The sequence below is a fragment of the Elephantulus edwardii genome, unplaced genomic scaffold (assembly GCF_000299155.1).
Source record: "Elephantulus edwardii isolate Elephantulus edwardi_28Jun2011 unplaced genomic scaffold, EleEdw1.0 scaffold00071, whole genome shotgun sequence".
Taxonomy (NCBI): domain Eukaryota; kingdom Metazoa; phylum Chordata; class Mammalia; order Macroscelidea; family Macroscelididae; genus Elephantulus; species Elephantulus edwardii.
This window is the reverse complement of record NW_006399821.1, coordinates 10,637,123-10,656,704: the sequence shown is the minus strand read 5'-3', so window position 1 is coordinate 10,656,704 and position 19,582 is coordinate 10,637,123. Positions and strand designations below refer to the sequence as shown.

The 19,582-nt window shown below is 40.2% G+C and overlaps 1 protein-coding gene and 1 pseudogene across 3 annotated transcripts in view; one reads left to right on the top strand and one right to left on the bottom strand.

Moving 5' to 3' along the window:
• The first annotated feature begins 1,551 nt into the window (after positions 1 to 1,551).
• RPP40 (ribonuclease P/MRP 40kDa subunit) overlaps positions 1,552 to 19,582 on the top strand; it is a 26,686-nt gene continuing 8,655 nt past the window's right edge. Inside the window, exons 1-7 of one of the 3 annotated variants that reach the window (XM_006888729.1) lie at positions 1,552 to 1,674; positions 3,552 to 3,696; positions 11,179 to 11,247; positions 14,531 to 14,626; positions 15,360 to 15,485; positions 18,904 to 19,102; positions 19,222 to 19,356. In XM_006888729.1, coding sequence (XP_006888791.1) covers positions 1,552 to 1,674; positions 3,552 to 3,696; positions 11,179 to 11,247; positions 14,531 to 14,626; positions 15,360 to 15,485; positions 18,904 to 19,102; positions 19,222 to 19,356 — 893 coding nt within the window. The remainder of the gene's footprint in view (positions 1,675 to 3,551; positions 3,697 to 11,178; positions 11,248 to 14,530; positions 14,627 to 15,359; positions 15,486 to 18,903; positions 19,103 to 19,221; positions 19,357 to 19,582) is intronic. The other 2 variants (XM_006888730.1, XM_006888731.1) reach the window with 2 other exon arrangements.
• LOC102860513 lies at positions 9,487 to 9,962 on the bottom strand (annotated as a pseudogene).

The following is a 19,582-nucleotide window of genomic DNA, read 5'->3' as shown; positions in this document are numbered from 1 at the left end:
TCATCCCATAAATCACATGATCTTCTTCATGGATGAATATCTTGATTCCATCCCACAATTTACCTGGTCTTCTATTATTAGTGTTCAATGCATCAAATCTATTCTTGTGACGGTTTTTAAATACAAGTGGGACAGACTCAAGGTCATAATTTGTTCCTCTGGACTTGTTTTAATATTTTTCAGCTTCAAATTGAATTTGCACATGAGTAATTAATTGTTCGATAGTCAGCCTCTGGCCTTGTTTTGATTGCCGATATTCAGTTTCTCCGTAGACTGTTTCCACAAATGAAATAAATCTTCTATGTAGTCAAGTGAGGCTATGCTATAATTATATAGCTATGACTGTAAAGGGAGCTGTGGCTGACTAATGGATGAAGAGTTATGCTACTAACCCAGAGATAGATGATTTGAATCCACTAGCAGCTCTGTGGGAGAGAGATAGGCAACCTCCTCTCGTTTTACAGCCTCTGAAAACCCACTGAAGTGTCAGTTACACATAACAATATAGTTATGTTGTTGTGTACCATCAAGTTGCAACCGACTCATAGCTGACCCTCCAGCAGGTTTTTAGAGACAATACATCCCAAAGCAGAGCAGCAGCTGGTGGACGTGAATCACCTACCTTTGGGTTAGCAACACGACTCCTTACCACTAAGCCATGAGCGTTCCCTTAGTTATGTTTTAGCTACTGTTAGGTGTGGTGAAGTTGAATCTGAACCCATGAACAACAACACATCGGAACTCTGCCTTAGCCTGTGCCATCTTCACACTTCTGTAGCCATATAAGTATTAATAAAAATATATTTCTTATTAAAAAATATCTTATCCAGTCATCTAGTCAAGTGGTATGATTTGTACACTCCCTCCTTCATGAAGCCAGAGGGAAAGGCGGCTTTTAATTGTCAAGTTCTAGGCTCACAAACACCTGCTTTTCCCATTGAAAGCATTAGAAATCCATCACAGAGATTCGTCCTGAGTTCCCTAGATGTCCAAGAAGGCCCCCAAAGCCCATAAGTGCAATTGTTGTTGTTGTTATGTGCCATCGAGTCAAATATGTGGCAAGACTGCCTTGGCCAGAGATGTCTAACTGAAGGGAAGGCAGGTCGAAGGAGAGGTGCTGCAGAGGCGAAGAGCTGGGCGGAGGAGAGGCTGGGCGCAGCGCGGGTGGGGCACAGCGAGGGGTGGGGCAAGGGAGAGGTGTGACACAGAGGGGCGGGGCGAATGAGAGGCGTGACACAGAGGGCGGGGCAAGGGAGAGGAGTGACGCAAAGGGGCGGGGCAAGGGAGAGGCGTGACAGAGATGAGGGACGGGGAGGAGGAAAGGCGTGTTATAGGCGAAGGTTGGGACGATGGGGAGAGGCGTGGCAAACGTGAGGGGCGGGGCGAGCAGAGATGAGCCACTGTGCGAGAGGAGGGCAAGGAAGCGGGAGGCGTGGCTTGGGCAGGAAAGGCGGGGTGAAGAAAGTCAAGGTAGAGACCAACGGGGCCGGGTAGGACAGGGGCGGTGCGTACTGAGCTCCCGGATTGCCGCGCAGCCAGGTTTGGAGGAGAATGGCTGCGCTACGTAGGCTGCAGGAGGTGCCGCGGCACTTGCTGGTGTGTGAGAAGTCCAACTTTAACCACCATAAGTCACGCCACCGGCATCTTGTGGAAACACATTATCATAATTACAGGGTAAGCTGTGCTGCTAACGGAACGTCCTCCCTTTGACAGATTACAGATGACCAGCAAACTACGAGAAAGCTGGGCTCCTTTGATACGGTTAGACCACCCAGGGATCCCAGATGGAGTGGCAGGCGTGCGCGGGATGGGCGGGAAGATTTGTTGTACGGCATTCTGGGAGCTGTAGTCTCTTAACCTCTCTGAGTAGAGGAGTTATTGCTTTGAGGGAACTACAACTCCTAGCGTGTACCGGCCTTGAAGGAGGCGGAGCCGACTCTGGCAGGGAATGAAGGCCTCTCTGCCTGGGGGTTTAAGGGGTACTTGCGGACCTCTAGCAGTGAACCTTAAAGTGCAACATATGCTCAAATAGTGGTGTGAGATCAGAGTTGGAGGGTGTGACATATGCTTAGCAACCACGTGGTAGCCACGTGCTACTCGCTTTACTCATCTGAGAGGCAAGTTCTTCAGACTGTCACTCCTCTGCAGCTTGATTTCTTCACTCGCCATCCTGTCTGTGACTCTTACCAGAGCATTGTGCCTATTCAGGCCCAGGAAGCAATCTATCTTTTATGAACTGCTTTTGAGAAGTTTATTCTACCACCCTCTCTGAAGTTTCTAGTCACTTCATGGAGAAATCCCGCCGGACCTAGTGATAACATTGTTGCATCCAAAAAAACGCCCTCTTCTTGGGTCCCCTTTCCACAAATGTGGCAGTTGAGGCATCAGAAACTAATTCTTGACTTAAAAACAACCTGCCAGAAATGAGGAACAACCCAAATTTCCAAGCCATATAACCCATTCAAACGATTTTTATTATTATTGAGTGCGACCCTTATGAGCAAAAGGTCTGAACCCTGTGTTGTCATGTGTGATCCTCACATTTCCTGATACAAAAAAAGTCCATTGCAGTCACCGTGTCAATCCACCTCGTCTAGGGTCTTTTCCTTCACCTTTCCTCCACCCTTCCTAGCATCATGTCCCTCACCAAGGAATAGCCGCTCCTAGCAACATGCCCAAAGAATGTGAGGCGAAGCCTCTTCATTCTTGCTTCCAAAGAGCACTGTGACTGCACCTTCTCCAAGACATAACTGTTTGTTCTATTTTATTTGTTCTTCATGGGATGTTCAGTGCTCTTCTTCAGCACCACAGCTTAAACTATTATGACCCCAAAAACTCAGTTTATGGGTTATAAGGAATTAAGCATATTGTACTTTTAAATTTAATCATTTAACCACAATCTGAGGTGCTCTGTAGGAAGGCATAGTGCAAGTAATTGCCGTCATATTTGAGCTGACGTTTATCAGACCTTCCATTGGTATTGCAGTGCAGTGTGACATAAGTCTGTCGGGAGTTGTGCCACTAACCCAAAGGCCACGCCTACTTTATGGCTTGAAGCCAAAGGGGTTCAGTGGAACAAAGATGAGCAGTAACTTCCCTGGGTGATTTACAGCCTCAAAAACCCAATGGAGGGTCAGCTATGGGTAGCTTCAACTCTGCAACAAAGAGTTGAGCTGTTGGCATAGCGAGTTTTGGCTTGGGCTGCTGATAAGTCAGTAGTTTGAATCCACCAGCATCTCTGCAAGAAAGATAATACAGCCTATTCCCTTTAAGATGGAAACCATGGAGCTCAAAGGTCAGTCTTGAGACTGATCAGTCAGAAGAGATTCCAGAGAGTGGGTTTGGTTTTAATTTTTTAATCACAATTTAAGTCTGACTGGCTAGTTTCTCAGAGACACCTCTGGTTTGGTTTTTGTCTCTCCGTCTCCCTTCTCCTCCTCCAATTCTATGTCAAATAAACCTTTGGAGTACCTTTCATGGCTTTATCTCTATGAACCTAGATGTTAATCTACTTGAAAATAAATCCTTGTTTGTATTACACATTCCAATAGGTTTCATTTCTGATTCCTGAATGTGGGATACTATCAAAAGAGCTTAAAAGCCTTGTTATGGAAACTGGACCTTTTTACTCTGTGAAGAATTTACCTCTTCATGAATTCATTTCGCCCGAATTCCTCAGCACCTTTGTAAGAAAAGGTAAGGACAACTATGACATTCATGAATGTGGGGAGATGGGGAAATATTGGTTGTTGTCCACGGTATTCGAGTTCTTCTCCTGTATTCATTAGGCTGTGGTGATAGTCATCATGGCCAAGTGCATGCACCTAACCCCAGTCTTCTCATCCCACTCTTCTCCTGAAAGGCTGGTTTCTGATTATACTTTCTGCAGTGTTGTACAAGGATGAAGATATCAGTCATGGAATGGAAGAAGGATTAATGGAGAGGAGAGTCTAGTAGTCTGTGTGTTCAGGTCACTGCAGTCCTATGTATAATTGCAGAGACCACTGTGTCTTGAGCAATTTCAAAGGGTGTTCTCCTCTGGTCACCACAGCTGCTGTTCACAGAGCCAGGTTTTGGTTGTAAATCAGTTACTTAGATTTTGTGGTTCTAGTCCTCCTTTCTTCACCCAGTTCCCAGTGTATCTGCTGGGTTCATTTGTTTGATGAACATGTTTCCTAGGGACCCTGTTATTTGTTTGATACTGCATTGCAGAGTGTCTGTAGGGAATCCCCATGTGGCGCAAATGGCTGCCAATCAAAAGGCTGAGGATTTGCGTGCATGTTAGGCATTGTGGAAGAAACGCCTGGCAGTCTACTTCTGAATGGTCAGCCACTTAAAACCCCATGGAGCACAGTTCTCCTTTGACACATGTGGGCTCACCAGGAGTAGGAATTGATAACAACACTTAAGTCCCTAGGTGAGCTCCTTATTGTCAGCCCCACGTATTTCTGGTAGCTGCTTTCATTTTGACATTGCTGAGAAGTAGGGCATTTCATAGATATCATTCTTTCAACTGTGTTAGACCTTAATATTATTTTGTTAATGATGTGGATATTTAGATACATGGGCACTCTCACATATCTGATCTAACCCTTGTTTTTTGTTGTTTTGTGCCATTAAGTCCCTTGCAACTTAATGAGAGACCCTATGTACAACAGCTCTGAACCCTGCTCTATCTTGAGCCGACCTTATTGTCTCTGATACACCCACCCCCATTTACCCCAGTCACTGAATCAATCCATCTCTACTGAGGGTCTTCCTCCCTTGCAGTGTCCCTCCATTCTCCCAAGCATGATGTCCTGCTCTAAGGAAAGCATGATGTCCCTCTCCAAGAACTGGTCCCTCCTTGCAATATGTACAAAGTATCAGACAAAGTTTCAGAATTCTTGCCTCGAAGGAGCAGCCTGGTTTCCCTGGTTTCCCCATCTCGAGGACATACCTGTTTGTTCTCCTGGCAGTCCATGGTATATTCATCACTCTTCTTCAGCACCACAGCTCAAAGGCATCAATTCTCTTTCTATCATCCCTAGTTATTGTCCAGCTTTCTGATGCATAGCAAGTAATTGTGAAGATTATGGAATATGGCAGGCACACCTTAGTCTCCAGACTGACATTATTGCTCTTCAGTACTTTGGAGAGGTCTCGAACATCAGACCTGAGGAATCAGCCTCAAAGTCATCTTTTAATAACAACAACAAAAAAGTTAGATCTTTCTTTTGATTTATTATTTATTATCTATTGTTTAGAAGATATAAAGCAGAACATAGACCAATTCAACAGTTTCTCCATGTACAATTCAATGGCGTTGCCTGATTCAAGCCACAGTCTTTTCAGTCACCTTCTATGCATCTGAGATCAGGACAGAGACTAAAGATGACAGAAGAAGAATTGAGGCCATTAAGCTGGGGTGTTGGAGAAGAATACTGAATATCCCATGGCCTGCCAAAAGAACAGATATGTTTTGGAATAAGCATAGACAGAGTGATCCTTGGAGGCAAAGATGGCGAAGCTTTGTCTCTCAGTCTTGAGGCATGTTGCTTGAAGAGGCTATTCCTTGGAGAGGGACATGGTACTTGGAAAGGTGAAGGGTCAGCAAAGGAGGAAGACCCTTAATGAGATGGATTGACCCAGTGACTGTAGCAATACAAGTCAATACAAACGAACGTGACAGAGATGATGAGGATGGGACAGTATAGACAGAGTTCAGATCTGTTGTTCGTAGGGTTACTATGAGTCATACTTAATAACACAGCAACAGCAACAGTGGGAGTGAAATAGTATCTCATTGTTTTGATTTCTGTCTCTCTGACAGCTAATGATATTGAGCATCTTTCCATATGTTTGTTTGGTGTTTATTTTAATATTCTCTTTGATGGAATACTTGTTCAAACCCTTTCCCCATTCTATAATTGAGTTGTTTCTTTCTTGTTACATTGAGGAAGTTTTGTGTATATTTTGGTTATTCACCTATATAGTTTCCTAAGCTATTCCTTCAATTAGTAGTTTGTCTTTTCATCTTTATGTTTGTTTTACAGTTTTATTCCCTTTGTTATGCAAGTACTTAGGGGGAAAAATGTTAAATACCGGTAAAAAAAAATTCTCTTATAAACTCAACGCTAGTGATAATCCATGTAAGCATTTACTGCAGGTTTGTTGGGTTTTTGTTTTTGTTTTTGTTTTTGGGTTTTTCTTTTTTTACTTTTTGGTGAAGACTGATGAATAAACATTTCAGATTCTTATGAGGTTTCATTTTATTTTCTTTGTTGTTTACAGTTTGGTTTTTGTTATTAGATAATAGATTGTTAAAAGTTAAACCTAACAACTGAAGTATGAATCCTGATTCATTGTTTTGTATGTAGAAATTTACGTTTTCTAACACCATTTATTGAACTCTTAGAGATGTATATATAAATTGATTTGTGGACTCTCTGTTCTATCCCATTGGTCTGTGTGTCCATTATTAAACCAGCACCAGGCTGTTTTGATTACTATAGCTGTATAGCATATAATCGGGATGGGAGTGTCAGAGACAGTGCGATTGGCACAGGACAGAGCAGAGTTTAGGGCTGTTGTACATAGGGTCGCTATGAGTCACAAGCGACTCAACGGCACATAACATAACATAGCATATAATAGAAATCGTAAAATTTGAATCTTCCTACTTTCCTTTTCCCCCCTATTTTTCAAAGTTGCTTTATATATTCAGGTCCTTTTCCATCCTATATAAAGTTGAGGATTAGTGTTTTCATTCTATAAAGACGGCTGTGAGAGTTTTGAGCTCATTGACTGTGTAATACTTTGAGTACTATTGACATCTTTACACTATCTATGGACGTGAATCAGCTTTCCATTTAGTTTAAACCTTTTTATCTCTGTCAGGGAGCTCTGATGGCCTAGTGATAAGGCGGTGTGCTGCCAATCCAGTTTGAATCCAACCCAGTTTGGCAGGCAGTTTGAATCCACTCAGTAGGAGAAAGATGCATAGTCTTCTCCTGTGTGATTTCTAGCCTTTGAAAACCTGTTGGAGGATCAGCTGGGAGTTGGTTCGGACTTCTTAGCAATGAGTTGAGTTTTATCTCTGTCAGCAGTCTTTTATAGTTCCGTTGAATAATTTATAATTTCCATTGTATAAGGCTTTCTTATCTAGTTAAATTTATTTCTAGATATTTTCTTAAGTGCTATTCTGAGTAGAATTGTTATCCTAATTTTCCTTTCCAATTTCTCATTGCTGGTTTACAGAACCTTAGCTTGTTTTTGTTTATTGACCTTGTCAATAAGAATCCTGCTAAAATCTTCTATTAGCTCTAGAAGAATTCTTGTGAATTCTTAAGTGTTTTCTGTATAAAGAATTGTGTCCTCCATGAATAGAGATAATTTTACTTCTTTTCTTCTGATTTGTTGTTGTTGTGTACCATAGATTCGGAACTGACCAATAGTTGTCTCTCTGGTGGGTTTTCCGAGTCAGTAAGTCACACAGGAGGAAACTGCCCATCCTTCTGTGGAGCAGCTAGTGGCCTCAAACCACATGTCTTCAGGATTGTAGCACAGGCTCTTGCCACGAAGCCACCGGAGCTCTTTTGATTGGATACCCTTTCTTTTCTCATTGCTTGGACTAGGCTGGAACTTGTAATGAAGTATTGAATAGAAATGGTCAGAACTGCCATCTTTGTCTTATTCTTAATTTTCTTATTGAAAATTTTCATCAATAAAGAGATAATGGGTTTTATCAAATAATTTTTCTGTATCCATGGAAATGATCATGTGGTTCTTTTTCCTTGTTCCAGCTATGTGATGTATTGTGTTAATTTATTTACCATTGTTTGCTTTCCTGGAATGAATCTTACTTGGTCACTCTGTGTGACTCTTTCAGTATGCTATTAGATTCTCTTTGCTAGTATTCCATTCATGATTTATGCACCTGTTTCCATAAAGAATACTGTCTTGCTGTTTTCTTTTCTTATGGTATATTTGTCTAGTTTTGATGTTAGGTCTATTATTTCCTTTATGGAACTAATTTGATGGTATTAATTACAAGTATGAGTTACAAACAGGATGTTAAATTGTACATGCTCTAGTCTTCGGGTGATAGTATTCAATACATAAAATCTATTTTGAGGTAGTTTTTTAATTCTGGTAAGATATATGTTGGCATTTGGGGACTTGCTTCAATTTTCTTCAGCTTCAGTTTGAACTTGCGTTTGAGCAACTGATCATGTGTTCCATAGTTGACCCCTGACCCTATTCTGAGTTTTTCTGCAATCTCTTTCTCATGTCTTAGTAGTAAAGAGTTGAACTGCCAATCCAAAGGCACACAGTTCAAATCCACCAGCTGCTCCATGGAGGAAAGATGGGCACTTTCCTCCTATGTGATTTACTGCCTCTGAAAACCTACTGTGGGTCAACTATAAGTCAGTTCCAACTTGGCAGTACCTAACAACTTTCCTTCCATAGATATTCGATTCCTCTCTATTCCTTCCTGTGAGGTCCATATGTATAGTTGCTGTTTATAATTTTTTTCAGAGAAGATCTGTGTATTGAAAAAATTGATTGTAAAAAGTCCATCATATAATCTATAGCCTCATTTCCATCACCAAGGCGATATTTTCCAATTAAGCAGTCCTACTTCTTTTCCCAGCTTTTAAATTCCAGTTGCCAATTATTGTTGACATCTCTTGATTGTAGGGTTAATCTGTTTCAGACTGCAGAAGTTGATAGAAATCCTCATTTTCTTTATCTTTGGCTTTAGTGGTTGGTTTGAGTAATAGTTCTATCAGCAGATCTTCCTTGTAAGGGCACGGATGTTTTTCTATCACTGACAGCATTGTACTTACAGAGAGATCTTAAAATAGCACCATTCCTCTTCAATGTGTCGTTTCTATTACAGTCAGTCATGTAATTGTCTAGTTCAAATGTCCAGAATGGCTATCTTTATGCATTCAGTTTCCATTTTTTTATTAGTCAAATTTTTTATCATTGATTTTTATATTTGTTTCTTTCCTTTAAATGGAAGGTTTCTGGATGGCCCTGACTCAAGCGGGCATAACCAGGGGACAAGGGGATGGGAACCAGCCAGTGTGGGGTGGCGTCATCTCCATAACATACCATTTATGCACAGAACTAAACAGATAAGCACCGAGTCACTATTGCGGTTAGAAATTGGCAGCATGGAAAGGGAAAGGAACAGTGGGGCTGTCATTAAAAACATAAAGGTACCCCTTGAACTGAGGTGCCTGGGGAAGTTGGTCTGTTTCAACCTAAGAGGAATCTCAAGGTCAAAAGTGATTTGGGATGGCCAGAACCATCAGGGGTAGAGGGAAGAGGAAGGTCGCGGGGAAGTGGGAGCTGTTTGGCAACTGGGGTGAAGGGATTGCCCTCCCCCTCCTGGGATCCCCCAACCTCTCTGATCTGGCAGGAAGCGGACAGCCTGCAGCCCCCATGGGCAGATCTGAGGCTGCCAGATGTTCCAGGCAGGGAGCTGGAAGGGGCTCAGAAGGGCTTGCCCTCCAGGGAGATGACAGAACTGTCCCCCCGTTTCTTTGCCAAGGTGCAGAGGTCCTTGACTTCCTTATCACTTTGCTTGTAATTTATGCTTGAACCCTGTCAGCTTCTTCTCGATGGCATCCTTGGATCATTATGCTCTTAAGGGGTATATATTCAAGGGCCCCAAAGATAAACATCAGGTCCTCCTTCTTGCTCTCCTTGGCCTCATAGGTTGCATCATACAAGGCATAGCGACGGTCTTTGTCCAGCAGCATCTTGACAAAGGTGGCATAGGGGTTGTTGACATTCTGGCCCACATCTCCAACCAGAATCTCCTTGCCCTGCTCCAGGATGATGATGATCTTGTCCTTGCTCAGGCAGAAGAGCACCACCTTCTTGCCCTTCTTCACCTCCTATGATGTCGATGATTTGCACACCTGCACCTTGATGACACAATCAGAAACAGTCACACCAGAGGCCATGTTTCCAGAAGCAAAAGGAATATGGCAAAGAGAGTGAGAGAAGACAAAAGTGGCTGCAGCTGCTGCCTGGATCTGACTAACCTGTTTCACTTTTTACAAGTTTCAGTTTTCCTAGATTCATACGTTCCGTGTTTGAATTATTAATAGATGTTTGCAGCTCTTTCTCCTCATTTTTAGTCTTGCCGTAACAGCAAATGACTGTTCTTTGAGATGGCAGCTCCTCCCCAGTCAAATTTTGAGTGCCTTTCAACCTGAGGGACTTATTGACCAGCACTATATCTGTCAGTGTTCTACTGCTGTTCATAAGGCTTTGAGGAACCCTCATGGCAGTCTATGATGTTGCACTGCTAACCCAACTGCTCTGTCTCTCTGATCTACTACAACTCTGAGAGCAGGCTCCTCCTGTGTGATTTACTAGTCAGTTCTTACTCAACAACAATGAGCTTTTTAGTTTGGATTCTTTAAGAAGTATATGGTCATTTCCATTTCTTAATCTGGAAGCTCTACTGAAACTTATCCACCATAGGTTGCCCTGCTAGTGCTTGAAATTCCAATGGTTCTAGCATCAAGGAAACATGCAAGTCACAACAGTGCAGCACACTGACAGGTGGTAGGCCCAGATAGTGAAAGAAGCAATTTTCAACCATGTATGACTTGTTGATTTCTAAACTTCCTCTGCTGACTTTTTCTTGATTAAGAGTTTTTTAGGGCTGAGTGTCATTTCCTACTTGTATTTGTGGCAAAGGATCACCTGATTTGTTTTTGCCAAAATCTCCCTAGAATCAGCTCTTGAGTAGTTCTTCCTAACTTTATGAATGTTCTGGTAAGTCCCTCCCCCCATATCGGGTTTCTTTCTGTTGATATTCTGGTGGATTTTGAACCTTAACCTAGAGCTCTGCTTTAAGTTTCTACTTCTCCCTAATGTCTACATCTACTTTGTGTCTCTCTACCAGCATCTCCAAATACGTAGCCATTCTATTCTGGTCTATTTTCTTCTTGGAGATAATTTGCACAAATAAGACTGTGGTAGAAGGTGAATAGCTGGGACTTGGCCTTCCTTAACTGATTTTAGATTTAATAAGTGAGCCAGAGCAGTGACAGATATTGACCCCAAGGAGGTTTATGTTCATGTGAAAATCCACAGAATTTGTATAGTTGTGATTTATTCTTTATTACAGTTGCAGGTTGTAATTTCCTCTCTGTTTTTGTCTTACAGGTGCGTGCTATGCACTGACATACAATACAAATATTGATGAAGATAATACTGTTGCTCTACTACCCAACGGTAACAACATTCACTTTTTTTTGTATTTAATTATAAAACAAATACATGTTGTAACAAAAAACAAACACACAACTAGTCATTCAGATGTCAGTAAAGTGAAATTTCCATTTTGCTCCTTTTATGTAAAGCAGTTCACCTTCTTGGAAGTTAACTATTGAACCGATTGGTATTTGTTCTACTAGACATTTTTTTAATATTTGTGGTTTTTTTAAACTAATTACATTTTATTGCATTGTTTTGCAATTAGCTTTCCTCCTCCCAAACTATTTATCATAGATATCATTCTATATCAATGCACATACAGTATCTCATAATTTCTTTAACTGTTTCTTATTTCTAATTTTACTATTCTAGAAAATACTGCAATGAAGTCCTGTATGTAATTTATTATACTAACGTCTGACTGTTTAATTTTCCTTAGCTTACTACATTTGGTATGCTTGTTCATTTTACAGTAAAATTCCATTAAGTACACAAGCCCTCACTCAGCTTATATTTAATAGGATTTATGATGGAAGAAAATTGATTTTCAAACAATTTCTTAGGTTCTTAGGCATATCTCTTGCCTATAGGATTATAGACAGCTCATAAAGTTTTACTATGTGCTTTACTGGAGTTAGGAAAAATTGAATACCATCAAGGCAACACATATAAAAGAGAACAAGAAATGTTATGTTTTTAATTGAAAATTCAGTTAATCTTGGAGTTTGAGAAAACCATATTTTCTTGTGACATATCATTTCCCTACCATCAAGCCATTGCTTTGTCTCATTTAGGGAAAAAGTAAAATAATATAATGGTCCCATTCCAAAGAAAGGTGACCCGGCAAAGTGCAGAAATTATTAAACAATATCGTTGATAGCATATGCAAGCAAGATTCTGCTGAAGATTATCCAAAAATGACTGGAACAGCATATCAACAGAGAGCTGTCATAAGTACAGGCTGGGTACTAGGGATATTATACCTAATGTTAGATGGATCTTGACTGAAAGCAAAGAGTACCAGTGGAATGTCTGTGTTTTATTGCCTATGCAAAGGTGTTTGACTGTGTAGATCACAACAAACTGTGGCTGACTCTGGTAAGAATGGGAATTCCAGAACACTTGATTGTGCTTATGCAAAGCCTATACTTGGACCAGGAGACAGTCGTCAGAACTGAGCAAATGAACACTACATGGTTAAAAATTACCAAGAGTGTACACCTGGGATGTGTCCTATCTTCATACGTTTTCAATCTATATGCAGAACAGATTAACCGGGAAGCTGTGCTTATGAGGAGAAATGTGGCATCAGGATTGATGCAAGATTCATCAACAACCTGCGTTATGCAGATGACACAACCCTGCTTGCTGTAACTGAGGAGGACCTGAAGTGTTTGCTTCAGAAGGTCTAGGACTGCAGCCTTCAATATAGATTGAAGCTCAACATCAAGAAAACAAAGATTCCTGCTGGAGAAGGAGGGGGCAATCTCCTCCTGTACCAGTCAGATCTGATTTGACAGTACACATAAAAATAATACAATAAAAAAAATTTTTAAAAAAAGAAAACAAAGATTCTTAGGGAGCTTTGGTGGCCTAGGGGCAAGAAGCTGCACTGCAATACCAGAGTTATGGGGTTCGAATCCACCAGATACTCTGCTGGAGAAGGAGGGGCAATCTCCTCCTATACCAGTCATATCTGATATGATGGTACACACACACACAAAATAATAAAATTTTTTAAAAAGAAAAGAAAACAAAGATTTTCACCACTGGGCTGATTGGCAGCATCATGATAGCTAGTGAAGAGATTGAAATTGTTAACAGTTTTAGTTTACTTGGCTCCACAGTCAACACTCTTGGTACCAGCAGCAAGAAAACTAAAAGATGAATGAAAATGGAAAAGTATGCTATCAGAGACCTCTCCAAAGTACTGAAGAGCAACGATGCCAGTCTGGAAACTAAGATGAACCTGATCCAGGCCATAGTCTTTGCAATTACTTGCTTGACATCAGAAAGCTGGACAATGACTAGGGATGAAAGAATTGACACCTTTGAGTTGTGGTGCTGGAGAAGAGTATTTAATATACCACGGATTTCTAGGAGAACAAACAGGTTCGTCTGAGAGAAGGTGAGAAAGACCAGGCTGCTCTTTGAAGGCGAAGACTCTGAAGCTTCATCGAACATACTTTGGGCATGTTGCAAGACGGAACTAGTGCTTGGAGAGGGATGTCATGCTTGGGAGGGTGGAGGGACAGTGCAAAAGAGGAAGACCCTTCATAAGATGGATTGATTCAGTGACTGTGGTAAAGAGGATAGATGTGTCAGAGACAATAAGATTGGTACAGGATGGAGCAGGGTTTAGGGCTGTTGTACATAGGGTCACTATGAGTTGAAGGCGACTTGACAGTACGTAACACCACCACCACAATAGGCTTAAAAAAAACCAAAACGGGTTCGGAGCTGCTGTACATAGGGTAGCTATAACATTGCAAGCGACTCAATGGCATATAAAAACAATGACATACTATGACAGGTTTGGAAGCAGGAGTGGCATCTACTTCTTAAATAACATGCCTCTGGAAACTGTGAACTTTGATAAATGTTGATAGTTGTAGAGAGGCTTTAGGCCTTTTGTTTATATTGTCACTATAAGTTGTGCTCAACTTGAAGGCAGTCAGCAACAACAACAACATATATACTATATGTTATAGCTTAGTATATAACAAAAAGCAGTGTGCTTATGAGAAAATGTTAAGAAAATTTTTTAATATCATTTAAAGTATATTGTAACAACTTGTTTATTTAATAAATGTTAATATTTAGAAGGACTTAGAGTGATTTTTGTATTTTTTTACTATCTTATGTAATTTATTTTGAGGATCCTCGTAATTAAGAAGACCGACTTGATGCAAAAAGCACATTGATCTGTATTCTTCATTTTTCATAATTACTGTGTTAATGTAACTTTAAAATGGCTTGATCCAAGTCTTCTCTGTCAGATAACTTAGTTGCTTTATTAAATTACAAGGGAATAACTGAGACTATATGCAATTATAAAGAAAATATTCATAATAATGAGAAGATAGGAAGACAGAAGATCCCTAAAGCAAGACTTTTCTGAAATAATATGTTGCTTTTTAAAATAGTTTTGTCTTGGGTTGTTCTAAAACAAGATGTATGTAAGTTCTCCTTGCCTCAAACAAAGCTACAGTTAAAAAAAATACCCTTGCTTTCTTTTAGTCAGAAGATCTGATCTGTTCATATTTTAAAATCTCATTTATGTGAATGATTTGATTTATAGGTAAATTAGTTTTATCACTGGATAAAGACACTTATGAAGAGACTGGACTTCAAGGTCATCCATCTCAATATTCTGGCAGAAAAATTATGAAATTTAGTAAGTATCAGGCTTGTTCCACCAGATTCTAACAAGTCATTAATCTTTCTGCAGCAGTTTATGTTAAATGCCCAAATTACTTGTACTCCCTTTGTTCAGAAAAGGTTTGGCTTTTTCTTCTCTTTAAAGCTTTTGACTAGGGGCTTCAGAGGAGTTAAAATACTGCTTTTGTGTTTCTTTTTCTTTAGCTGTAGGCGGCGTCTTATAAAGATGACAGGATGGGACATGGTCCACTACATGTATGTGTTTAGAGTAAAATATTTAAAGTCATAAACACATCAATCCACATATTATTATTAATGCTTTTATTTATTTCCTCAAGATTTGATGATTACAAGTAGAAATTGGATGGAATTGTGGATGAATTTTCTCTCTAAAAAATTTCTAGTAAAATGGAGAGATTTGACAATCTCTGACAATGTCTGGCTTGCACATCAGTAATTAAGACTACTATCCCATCCTACTGTATTTATGCTGGTCTCCTGAGGAGCTCAGCCCTTAGTCTTTGACCTCAGGGAAAATATTAATTAAAAACATCTGTTGTCTCTAGTGCTTGGTTTTAGAAATGTCCATTAAAAGGAGAGTTTGATTTGGTAAACCAGAGGAAGTGTAAGAGGAACAAAATAGTTTTTATTGTCCATAAGATTTTAACATTTTATATTTTTTAATATACTTTCTTAACAGTGGGGATTATATATATATGAATATTTGTGCTGCTTTTCTTTTTTTAAAGTTGTTTCCATTGACTTGATGGATTTTTCCCTTAACCCGGATTCCAAGAGCTATAAAAGAACATGTTGGTCCTTGAAAGAAAAGAAACCATTGAAATTTGATTTTCTTTTGGCCTGGCATTCAGCAGGTATGAAGAGTACATATTATCATATCTGATTGCTAATTAAGGGGATTATTGCAAGATTGTTGTCCATGGGAGGTACAAGGATTTAAGTAAGCACTGGGCTGCTGATTGAAAAGTGAGTGCTTTGAGGCCATCCAGAGGTACCTCCAAGAAAGGCCTGAGAATCTGCATCCAAAATGCCAGGCATTGAATACTCTGTGGAGCATGGTTCTGATTTGTCACGTGTAGGGTGCTGTGAACCAGAATCACCTCCCTGGCAACCAGATTGAGTGATGATTCATATCTATAGTTAGAAGAAACTTCACTGCTGTCAATTTGGTTCTGACCCCTGGTGACCCTACATCAGGCTTCCCCACCTGAAAATCCTAACAGGAAACTGCCCATCCTTTTCCCATGTGGATTCCAACTGCCAGAGGTGTAGCTTTCAAGTTAGCATAAGTTGCTATAGACTGCACCACCGGAGCTCCCCGTCCCTAGAGTTAAGGAAATTATATATATACATATCTTTGCTGTAAGTACTGTCACATTGGAACTGACTCATAGCTGACCCTCCAGCAGATTTTCAGAGGCTGTAAAATCACACAGGAAGAGATTGCTCATCTTTCTCCTGTAAAGCAGCTGGTAGATTAGAACCCTTTGCCTTTGGGTTGGCAGCACAACTCTTTACCACTAAGCCACCAGGGTTCCATAATTTGTAAAACATTAAAGTTTGAATAGATGTTTAATATGAGCAGAGTTAATCTGCTGACAACTACCTGCTTCTGCTTTGCTCCTTTTAGAAGTATATTTTTGGCCCATTAAAGATTATAATGACTCAAGTCATCAGGAATGGTGGATAGCATAGTACTCCTTTTCAGACAGTGTGGGAAAACATATAGGTCCATTTTGGAAATGTGCCTGCCTGTCTATCTGCTGCACCAGGAAGGGGCAGATCACTGGGTACTCTGGGTTCCTTTCACAGGTCCTAGGTCTGCAACACCAGGTTCTCCTACATTTATTGCTCTAGCTCTCCTTCTCTCCCTCCCTCCCTTCCTCTTTTCTCTCTCTCTCAGAACTGACTCATAGTTGACCCTTCACTGGATTTTCAAGGCTGTAAATCTCAAGGGAGGAAATTGCTTCTGGAGAGCTTTCTGCTTTTCACTTGTCAAGAACGGTGAGAAGTCTGAGGTTTTAACATTCATTCAAGCTGAGAAGCAAGCTACCCACAGTTTTATTATGGCTACTGTTGTTAGGTGCCATCAAGTCAACTATGACTCGTAGTGATCCTGTGTTCAATAGCTCTGATCCCTGCTCTATCTTGAGCCAATCTTACTGTCTCTGACACAGTTGCCCCCTTTGCCACAGTCACTGTGTCAATCCATCTCATCGAAGGTCTTCCTCTCCTGTACTGACCCTTCCAAGTATGATGCCCATCTCCAGGGATTGGTCCTTCTTGGCAGCATGCCAAAAGTATATGAGACAGAGTTTCAGAATCCTTGCCTTTAAGGAAAAACCTGGCTTCACCCTATCCAGGATAGACCTATTTGTTCTCTTGACAGTCCATGATAAGTTCAATACTCTCCTCTAGCACAACTCAAAGGCATCAATTCTTCTTTTGTCATCTTTAGTCATTGTCCTGCTCTCAGATGCATAGCAAGCAATTGAGAAGACTGTGGCCTGGATCAGGCTCATCTTAGTCTCTAGACTGACATCATTGCTTTTTAAGACTCTTGAGAGGTCCTTGACAGCAAACTTTCCTAATGCAACTCATTTTTTCATTATCTGCCCTATTGGTCAAGTAGTGAGAATCTTTATTTTCTTGATGTTGAGGTATTGAAGACTTCACTCCTTGACCTTTTGCAGCAAACGTTTCAAGTCCTCCTCAGATTTGGCAAGCAAGGTTGTATTGACTGCATATCACAGGTTGTTAATGAGTCTTCCTCCAATCCTGATGCCACATTCTTCTGTTCCACATATAGATTGAAAAGGACACATTGCTGACACTCTCTTTTCTTGATTTTGAACCATGCAGTATTTCCTTGCTCTGTATGACAGCTTTCTGGTCTAAGTATAGGTTTTGCATGAGCACGATCAAGTGTTCTGGGATTCCCATTCTTCTCAGTGATAGCCACAAATTTGTGATCCACACAGTCAAATGCCTTTGTCTAGTCAATAAAACACAATTAGCATTTTTCTGGTACTCTCTGCTTTCAGTCAAGATCCATCTGACATTGGCAGTGATGTCCTTCATGCCATGGCCTCTTCTAAATCTAGCTTGTATTTCTGGTAGTTCTCTATCCATGTACTTTTCTAGTCATTTTTTGAAACTCTTCAGCAAGATTTTGCTTGGATATTAGTGATGTTGTTTGATAATTTTCCCACCTTGTTGGATTGCCTTTTTTGGAAGTGGAAAAAATGTGTATCTTTTCCAGTCAATTGGTCGGGTTCCTTGTCAGAGAAAAAGTGCTTTATTGTTCAGAGTGTTTCCTTGTGTTTGTCTGAGTCTCATACCCCCCAAGGTGCTGTGAAGAAGGCCATCTACAACCTCTCATGCAGAAGGCTGTGTTTTGGTCGGGGATCTTGGAGCTTAAGGAACCCAGACCTTTTATAATGGGCAGTAAGGTTGTTGGACTTCTGTGCCAGAAAGAGTGGGAGAAACCCTTTTGTTTTCTGGATAGTAAAGGAATCCTATTCTCTACTCTAGAGAGAGCCAATATTTTCTCTTCCAAGGCTGTTGGTTTTGTGAACATCTTTTAAAACAGGAAGACATTTGAATGTTACTAGATTTTAAAAGTCTTGAGTGAAATTATGTCATTATTCTGGTATGCTTCCCTTCTAATAATACTCAAACTCATTGCCATCAAGTCAGAACAGACTCATAGCTGATTCTCCAGTGGGTTTTCTTGCCTCATTTGCCTGAGCTCCATGTCTGTGTGAATACAGATTATTCAGATAGACTTTTATTGTGGAAGTCATGATGTTATTAGTATAGGAGGAATGATTTTAACTTTATTAAATTGAATTGTTTTATATTAGAACAAATGATGAAAATACCGCGATCTCTGAGTCTCTTTTCTGAGAAAATTCTCAAAGAAGACGAATGTTTATAGAATTTTGGCACAGGTTGCAAAAAACCAACTTCAATTATTTTAATCTGAATACAGCTTTGTAAAACTTCCTTCTCTCTTACTTAAATTAATCTGGTCTGCATTCCATTTTTTTTTTTTTCTTTCCAAACTGAGTCTTCCTGTCCATTAACATGGGATAGTCTTCCATATTTTTAAAGTCTTTCTTTTGTTTCTTTTGATAGTTTTTCCCCCCTATAATATTCTTTATGTAGGTTTTTTTGTATTCTATAAATCTTATATGGGAGTAGGGTAGTTGCAGGGATTTGCTGGGTTTATTTAAGATATTTAAATAACCATAAATGATGTATTTCAAGGTGCAGAAGAATCAACGATGATGTCATATTTTTCTAGTTACCAAATTAAAGAGCACCAGCCTTGCGTAGCCCAGAGTGTGCTGGCAGATCTGCAGTGCCCAGTGCTTCACAGCCACACACTCCAGGGCCAGCCCGAGGTGGCCTGCAGCTCCCAGGAGCTCTTCGACTGGCTGGGAGCCGTCTTCAGTCACGTCAACCTGTGCGTATCTGGTTTTGGTGGGACCTTCTGTCGGTCTGGCTTTTATTTCCTGTTTTCAATTTCATGTTGAATGTAATTATGTGGTGGATACAAATATGTGTTCTTTTTTTTTGTGACAGGAGTAATGAGTCTAATAATTTTGTATCAACCTATTGCTGTCCTCAGCCAAATGCATTGGTGACAAAAGCTTATTTATGTACAATCACTGGTTTCCTACTTCCAGAGAAAATCACTGTCTTACTGGAACAGCTGTGGTGAGAGTCTTTTGCCTTTTCTGTCTTGGTTTTTTGTGCCAACAGGACATTTTAGTGACAGTGTCATGCTTCATATTGCAGAGTCTCCTCAGGCCTATTTCCCCTCTTTTCCTTGCTTGTTTTCAAAGTATAATAACTTCACAATAAGTAGCATTTACCCTTACTGATAGGAAATTGCATTCCTCAGCCTTTGTGTGAAAATAAAAAGAGAAAATAAAATATACTT